The sequence below is a fragment of the Saccostrea cucullata genome, unplaced genomic scaffold (genome assembly GCF_032062105.1).
Source record: "Saccostrea cucullata isolate Sc308-1 unplaced genomic scaffold, CSIRO_AGI_Scuc_v1 ctg8766, whole genome shotgun sequence".
In the NCBI taxonomy this organism is placed as follows: domain Eukaryota; kingdom Metazoa; phylum Mollusca; class Bivalvia; order Ostreida; family Ostreidae; genus Saccostrea; species Saccostrea cuccullata.
In genome coordinates, this window is record NW_026925072.1 from 13,591 (window position 1) to 22,642 (window position 9,052).

Sequence of the window (9,052 nt, forward strand, 5' to 3'; positions counted from 1 at the left end):
CTAGACCTGAAGTTAATTGAACATGCCTGTAACATTCTTTAGCAACGCATTTCAGTTCGTCTTACACTTCCCGAAAATCGACGGGAGCTTCAGACAGCATTGCAGGAGGAATGGCAAGCCTTGGACGGCTGATGGGCAGCATGGATCTGCGCTGCCGGGCCTCGCGGGGAGGTCATACAAAATACCAAAATACTGGCAATCATTTTAGTGACGTAATTTGACTATTCTGAAAAAAATCTCATTTTCAGGTCTATTCCCAACATGCCGAATTCTACAGTGACCGCAATGAAAAATTCGTAGCGTGTGTTCAAACACATCCAATGTTTAATTTTCACTTTTTTGTAAAACATAGTTAATTTGATGATCCTCAACTTTGGAAAAAGAATTGGACAACAACAACTTTCACCCTTTGACTTTAGAGTTTGACCTACTTTATAAAGATAAACCTTGACAATATGACGACCACAGAATTTGCGAAATATAAATTACAAACGAGGCTATTGAAATATTGTCTCGTTGTAGATATTGTTCTTCGTAGAGTATGCGCTTGCGTTTTTAATCATATTGGAAGACATAGACTCCGTTGTTATGCAGATGATAATGATAATTTACTACAAATATGGGAAGTTCACAATAACAAAGTTGAAGTCACGTTTTATCAACATTGCAAGTTTTGATGTTAATTTACAATGAACGTCTTTTTTAAAATCAGGGTTACCGTATCTTTTATTTAAAAGGTATATATCGAATCAACGGAGGAGTCAATTGATACAATGCAATTGTATAAAGCGTCGTCGATATATCTAAACGTTGAATTGAAGGCCCCAGCAAGTGACTTCTTCTTTAAAAATACAGGATTTGAATTAATTCTGTTTCATATTAAAAAATATATAGGTTTTGTAATTGGGCACAATTAGTACCCATGGGAATACCGAAAGATTGAACATGGAAGACTTGATCTCCGAAACTTACGCCCGTAACATTGACTTTTGAAATTTGACCTTGAAATTTCAACAGATTAAGACCTTTAACACATGTTGATTTGTTTAAAGAAAGAGTTTTTAAACAGTTTTTTTAGTTACCACATATGTCACATGATAACGATTTCATCACCTATAGAAAAGTCAAGCATCCCTGAATAAGGTATCCACAAAATCATTTTATATGCATAATAGATATACTTTTAAAATAAAGAGTTTATACCGTTAAATAAAAAAAAGTGTGTAATTAATAGGTCCCGGCACCTTGGAGTACCTCGCCAATCCATCGCCAACCATTATGTTTGTGCGAATAATGACACGAACGAGTTAATCACTGATTCTGAAAATCAAGATGGCCGATGATCTGAGAGGCTGTTATACATTACACGAAATGTTCACAATTGTGGGCAGTAGAATGACTCAAAAGGACATTAACATTTTGAAATATCTCTACAACGGTATTATGCCTCAGAGAATTATAGGTCGGGTGAAGGACGGGGTGGAATTTTTGCTTGGACTGGAAAAAATGAACAGAGTAGATGAAACGAACTTCAAATACGTTGTTGATTTGCTGAGGATGATTTCAAGACATGATTTATTGCAGTATGTCACTTTAAGGAAACGTAAACCAGGTATATGTATCCTCTGTTTCAAAGGGATATTTAATTGTTTACTTTAGCTCTGTAATTAACGAATTTAAAATGACATTGTGTTAATATGTTTCAATGTGTTAATATGTTTCAATGCTAAAGTCTTTTTTGTTCAGTTTTTTAGCAGACATACAATTTAATTTTAATAAAGCATTAAAGACGTACAACACACTGGGGGAGATAACTCTTGCGATTTCAATTGAACGTTTGACGTGACGTCAAGTTTAACGTCAAAAATAAAACGTCAAAACGACGAGTAAAACGATCCCGATGTATATCAATCATGAAAGAAAATTGGGATATGGGGCTTGTCTGTGATTGCGCGTACCGTATTCAATCAGTAAGTATTTTTTAAATTAACCCGATTAAACTCCGTAAAAAGCAAGATATAAAATACCATCCCTTAATCATGTTCATATACAATTTTTTGATGAAAGCGCAGCATTTTTTTTTATTCTGAAAATTTTATTTTACATTGCCGAAATTCTCATTATGTACAATTGGCTATATAACATTCCGATTAATGGTCTTCATTACAGTTTGTGCATACACGATATAAATATTGTTTTTCTTCTTTAATTAAATAAAACAACAATAATTAAATAAACGATATACTTTTTACAATGTAAAATCGATGTTGTTCTCAGACCCTTACTGATCAAAGAGGAACAACTCTGAAAATGTAGGAGATGTTTATTTTCCTTCCTTTATTTTTTCACGGTTTCCACAGAATCGGATATATTTACAGCAAGACCTGATAAATCCGACAATTGAATACTATTGACCTCATATACACAATGTAAGTATAGAATTGAAAAGAATTGTTCATTTGTACTGAAATTATCTGCATTTATGAATATCCTATTGCAGCAAATCGTAACTTCGACTTTCTGTCAACAATGTCTGTTCGCATTTCCTTGAATCAAAACAAAACGTAGCCTATAAGATTTTGAAAAATCAATGTGGGATTTGATATAAATTGAAATAGATGAAGAGTTTAATGTTTGATATTTTGAAGTTAATGTGGACGAATACGGAATTTTCATTTTAACTTTAGAAGCGACGACATTGAAAGAAATGCGTACAATATCATGAGGGGTGTATGTACATCTATGATTTAATGCAAATGTCGATGTATCCCCACGGCCACATACTGTCTCGTTTGAAATAAATACATGAAAGAAACTACAATTATTCCATTTATATCACAGAAGAGTTAACATACACCATTTTTATAATGAATAAAATTAAAGAAATAAAATTAAAAATCAACACATCAAGTTCAACGAAAGTCGGAAACTTGAGAATTCGTATCCAGGTTTCATGTGATATGGAATGCATAACGCATACGTATATATAAGGACTAAACACTAAAATCTTTCAGTATTTTTTTCCTGATACATATAAAAAGAGTAGTCAATATTTATTCTGCATTCATGAATTTAAAAACTAATGCATATCTCCGGGATTCTTGACAAAATACCAGTATATTTGCACTGTAAACCACGTTTCGTCCAACGCTAATGGTCTGCGGCGCAAAAAAGGAAGGGGTGGGGGTGATAGGGGTATTCAAAAATTGTCTAAAAATCTATATTTAGATATGCTTTCCATATGAGAACTTTAAAATTTGTAAGTTAATATATTTTTGAAGCAAAAGCAATATTCCAATTTAATTTTTTTTATGTGTATTAGTAGATTCATATAACAAAGTGATCGACCCCCATCTGAAAGACGCGCGGGGGCGTGATTTATTGAGAAAGGGGGAGGGGGTAATTTTCCGCTATTAAATCAAAACTGGTCGAACAAAAATTATACAAAAAATTATGAAGATTATTTTTACTACCAGCTACCTAAAGAAAGTTTTTTACCAAAATTAAACGACAGGTTTTTTCACAAAAAAATGTTGAATTTGAAAAATACGCTATTTTCAAGGCTTAGAAAATTCATAGTTTTTCAGTTTAAGGTCTTTAAAAATTGCTCTGATTATATGTATATCAAAAAGATGACTATGTTTTTGTGTTAAATGGTTAAAGAAATAAGCCGATGAAATTTGACATTGATATCTTATCTGGTTTTATCGAAAATCAAGGTTTAAGTAGTTCATTGATTAAAAATTTTCTCTCCTTGTAAACAACAAAAAGGGGGTAACTTTCGGAAGTTCGTGTCCAAAAACCACTCGAACGATTTTGTCCAAAATATGCATACATGCAGTAGATTTAGTCATGTACTAAATATATAAAAATAACGAAAATTAAACGACAGGAATTTTTTGGGGTAGGTGTGTTGTACATCCTTAAATCAACAGCATGAATATTGATGAACAGAGAATTGCCTAGAACTTACAATTTACAAATTGCACAAAATTTCATATAATGAATAAATGAAGAATTGAGAATTACTGTGATATCTAGTTAGAGTAATCTAACTGTGTCTTGGGACAAGCCTCACCACGTATGTCCCATACGCTTGCAATTTAGCAAATCTGAGTGGACCTGCTTTGAAATGATTTTGAAGAATACAGAAAGGGTTGCGCTGAAAATTAATACCAAATTAACATGAATTGACTATTTGACTGTTGATCAAAACAAACCTTTTTGAGATTGCATATGCCTTTTCCCCTGAAAAATAATCAATATATTATAAATATAATGATGAAAATTCAACTAGTTTCACAACTTCTTTTCTCACTTCAAATTTTCACTCCATGTTTACATTCAGATCTCTCCCCATTGTCCGTTGTAAATGCTAAATTATGAGTGGAGATAATTAGATTTCCAATGGTTTCTCCTTTTTCCAGTGTGTCCAGATCCTGTCAATGAATATCTAGAAGAAGCATCCAGATTATCAAACATACCAACTAACGTCCCAAGGGAAAGAAAGCGAAAAGGGGCGGAACCGTCGGACCAGAAAGACTTCAAAGTCAGAAGGCGGTCACTACACAGGAAAGCTAAGTCTAGGTCTGGGTTTGCTAGTGAACCCACGCCCAGCCCAGGGACTGCTTCCTCTACCTTTGGTCCTGGACCTCTTGTTCTAGATGACAGTGATGCAGACCTGACAACAACTACAACAAAAGTTACTTGTGGTAAACTATAAACTTAATTTTCATGTATCTTTCCTTTACAATGAATTATATAATGAATATTCTATTAAGTTATTTTCAAGCTAGGATATTTCAAGGACACAGTATTCATATATTTGATAAAAAATTAATTTGATTGACTTCATCCATTGAACTTTTTACAAAATATTTTTTGTTTTTATCAAATATCATGTAAGGCAACTTATTAAGTGAACTAAAACACACTTTAAGGATGACGTTTACTCAGGTTTCAGAAATCAGAGAGGAAATTTTATAAACTATAATATATTAAATCAAAAATTGTTCTAAATGGATAAAAAAGCTAAGTTTTATCTCAATATCAATTAAAAAATTTAATATGTAAGTATTTGACGAAAATATACAGGAACAAAACTCAATGTATGGCTATGCAGAGGAAATTTGGACTAAATTCTTAATTTGTCATTTTTGTCAGCATTTTTATTTCTTGCAATATTAATTACAAAGTAAAGGTTACTTGTATTTTAAGACATCATTTTGCAAATTTTATATGTGTTTAAGCTTATGAATTATTTCAAATAAATAAATGCTATGAAATAAAGAAATTCAAAAAGATGTACAAAAATCGCTCCAGTCGACATATCTCAATAATTTGATCATTGACCCCATATAATATTAATACCATGAGAATAAGGGTAACAAATGTAACATGAGGCTATAAATAATTTAGAGTTCTTATCAGTCAGATTTTTGCAATATTTGATTAAAAATAGGAAAAAAACATAAATATGACAGAGGAAATTCGGACTGTAATAATTATCACGTTTATGGCCCAAACTCTGCTCATTTCTTTATAAGGCGCAATTCTGTTCCATTGCTATAATGTTTTATTATTTAAAGAGTTCTGTTGCTTCTAATATTTTCCGAGTGAAGAAAAATATGGTCATAGTGTGAAAAATTGAGGTATTTCCCGAGAAATACTCAGGGTCTCGTAGCATGAAAACAAGGTCATTGACCTAGTTATTTGAAATAGAAATTTAACACAAGAATCATAGGTGTACAATGTGCAATAGGTAGTTTTTCGTTCTTATCAGTGGAATTTTTAGTCATCTGAGTAAAGGTATACCTTAAAATGATACACCACTTGCATTTACACATTTTTGTGTGTTCACAGTAACTGTACATTTGTTCTGTGAGTATCAAATTGTATGATTGAAAATACTGAAATTTTTGAAAAAATTGTGTAGCTATTATTTATTTTGTTAACCTGAGAGTTGATCATGTTTCTGGTATTTATGCATTTCAATCTTTGATTAGTGCTTTGATGTTTTCCCCAGATATTCGACTAAGAGTGAGGGCTGAATACAGCGACCATGTGACAGCACTCACAGGAAACGTGAACTCCAACAAACCCACTCAGCTAGAGAGACAGTTTGAGAAATTCATGCAAGCCACAAACATTCTAAAGTCCAGGGATCTGGGATCCATTGTGTGTGATATCAAATTTACTGAACTGACATATCTGGATGCTTTCTGGAGAGATTATCTGAATGGATCTTTATTAGAAGCACTCAAGGGAGTTTTCATTACAGGTGTGTATAGACCCTCCAATTTAAGCAAACCTTGATCAGTTATGAAATTAATATATATATACAGTGGAGCCTCATTTATCCGGATGCTTTGGTTCCCAGTTAATTTGTCCACATATGTGAAGCATCCGGATATCTGAATTACCAGTTAAACAAGACAAAATAACATTAAAAAATTGTGTTACGATGAAAAATCCTCCGGATACTGAAGCATCCGGATATCTGGTGTCCGGATATCTGAAGGTCCACTGTATATCATTACCACCCCTTTGTACTTATGTTAACAAGTTTAGGAATGAAAGCTGCAGGGGTGTGCAATTACAAAAATAAATTACTAGCCCGTCGGGCAATGGCGGTAACAGAGTTACTAGCCCGAGGGTGCCAGTCACTAGCCCATTAACTACCGAAAACAATACATGTATAAGTATAACATAAAGGTTAAAAAAAACATTTAAGTTGAAATAAATAAAACAGATAATGGTTTGCGCTTTGTAATTGTCAGGTACTTCCCCCTATTTATATCGACTATAATTGTCACTGAGATGACTGGCGATAGGAACACACAATGCATATATGTTAAAACAAATTAAAGATTATGATTTTACAGAAAAGTTAATTCGTACCTCAATTCAGTCGAGGTAAATATATGTTTACTTTCGTTTCAGATTAACTAGCCCAACGGGCTTACGCAGTATAGATTTAAGATAGCCCGACCTCTAAAATTGGTAGCCCCGGGCATCAGGCGATGGTAATTGCACACCCCTGTAAGCTTTGTAGAATAAAATGATCACAATATAGCCACAACTTTAAAAAAAATATATTTTTATAGCATTTTTTTTTTTTAAATCATTGGAGTTCAAAATTTTACCAGATTTTATTAGCTCACCTGGACAGAAAGCTCAGTTGAACTCTTCTGATCTCATTTTGTTTGTAAACTAACTCTAAAAAAAATCTTGAACCTCTTTAAAAAGGGCATGAGCACAGGCCATTGGAAATTCCAGAGTTAAAAAAAATTGTTTAGGAAAAGATTTTTAAAATCTTATCATGATAAGCAAGGTCATGACTAGTCATTTTAAAACAGAAAAATCCTCTGGACATAATGTAGAATCAATTTTGTTCAAATCATTACTGTGGTTATAGGATGGGGCCACAAAGGGCAATCAAAGATTTACATATGAATACATGTATGAAGGGAGAATAGTGGGAGAAAAAATTGAAGTCCATGGGCCTCTTGTTTAAGCATAAATCAGGACTCATACCCAATAAATTTGGTTTATTTTCTTTTTACAGATTCTCTAAAGGAAGCAGTTGGTAATGAGTCCATTAAACTGTTAGTCAGTGTGGATGAAGATGATTATGAAGCTGGAAGGTTGCTGCTTTTAGAAAACATGAAAAGGTCAAATCAACAATAAAATGTAAACATTGATTATAAAACATGGAAACACTGGAATAATTGTGTTTTTTAGATTGTTGCATGAATCATGTTTTTTCCCATCTAAATGTATTTTTTTCATTTACATGTATGGAAGACACAGTTGTCAGTAGAAGAAAGCATAATGTTTTGATGTACAGTATATGTATATGAAATTCAATGTATATTTTGCAATAGGAGAAAAGGATTTAATTCATTACTATGCTCTAAAATAAGATTGTTTTTTTTTTCATTATGTATTATAATAATCATTGTTTTTATCATGTTTTCTTATTATTTATGAAATAATATGATGTTTTTGTAATATTTATAAATAAACAAGCTTTAAATTCAAGCTTATCAATTTCGATAAAACAAATGAGTCGTGCAGTAGCTTATAAATACTTATGTAGACAAAGTTATGGTATTCAGCATATACATATATGCAATGTAAGTTTACTAAACTATATTGAAAGGAAAGAGAAACGCTGAGTAAATTGTTGAGGGGAAATAATTTTATTTTTCCTTTTGTACTTTCTGGTATTCCTATCTAACATTTAAAATCATGTTGAATGGTAATGTAACCAAAATTCCAATTAAATTTGTCTCAATTCATGAGGTATTGAAACGTATTATGACCCCCCCCCCCACCTAGAAGGGAAAATTGAAAATACTCATAATCTTCAATGTCTCCTTTGCGCATCTGTCACAACCTAGCTGCAGAAACGTACATGGTTTTTTATATTAGTCTTTGATCATAAAGCTACAGATCCCGTAATACAAAAAAGAATGTTCCAATTTACAACGCAAGATTTTTTTTGCGCATTGTTAGGGAGAATTTATGCACTTCCCAGCATCGTTCATTCAACTACCTTTCACTCCTTAGTTCTAGACACATTCTTTAACCAGTCTGTATTTTTTTCCACCTCCCAACCCTTTATAAACGAGATGTTTTTTAAAACACATGCCCCCTCTTCCAAATAATTGGTATTTTTTATGAAGATCAAGCAACATAACTTTGTCAAAAATGACTCAATCCTACCCAAAACAGAACTTGACCTAGATATTTTTAAGATAAATTCGTAAACGTATTTTTATTCAGTATGTGGAACTTCTGAAAAGCATACATGCCAACTTTTGAAAATTCCCATGGGGGATTTAGCGCGTGACGACAATTTTCAAAGCTTTAAATTCGCGACATTTTGTCGTGAAATTAAATGATAATGAAATGATCTTTTTTTAATTTATAATATTTGATATCACTTATCATATGCCTATTAATACAACTAAAAGATTAATTTAACACAAAAAATTAATTTAAAAATTTTTTTTAAAATGATTTTTTTTCCAAAATTGAAATATTT

General features: G+C 32.1%; 1 protein-coding gene across 1 annotated transcript; it reads left to right on the forward strand.

The window, feature by feature from the left end:
* Positions 1-1,332: 1,332 nt before the first annotated feature.
* Positions 1,333-8,190, forward strand: LOC134268000 (death effector domain-containing protein-like). Its single transcript, XM_062750207.1, has 4 exons — positions 1,333-1,612; positions 4,428-4,712; positions 6,026-6,280; positions 7,568-8,190. The coding sequence occupies exons 1-4, from the start codon at positions 1,333-1,335 to the stop codon at positions 7,687-7,689; spliced, it is 942 nt and encodes a 313-aa protein (XP_062606191.1). The 3' UTR covers positions 7,690-8,190.
* The last annotated feature ends 862 nt before the right edge of the window (positions 8,191-9,052 follow it).

Excerpts from the sequence above, each read along its gene's own strand:
- LOC134268000 (XM_062750207.1), top strand. The coding sequence starts at position 1,333 with ATGGCCGATGATCTGAGAGGCTGTTATACATTACACGAAATGTTCACA. Across the intron at positions 1,613-4,427 it reads TTTAAGGAAACGTAAACCAG|TGTGTCCAGATCCTGTCAAT; the intron begins GTATATGTATCC and ends TCCTTTTTCCAG. Across the intron at positions 4,713-6,025 it reads TACAACAAAAGTTACTTGTG|ATATTCGACTAAGAGTGAGG; the intron begins GTAAACTATAAA and ends TGTTTTCCCCAG.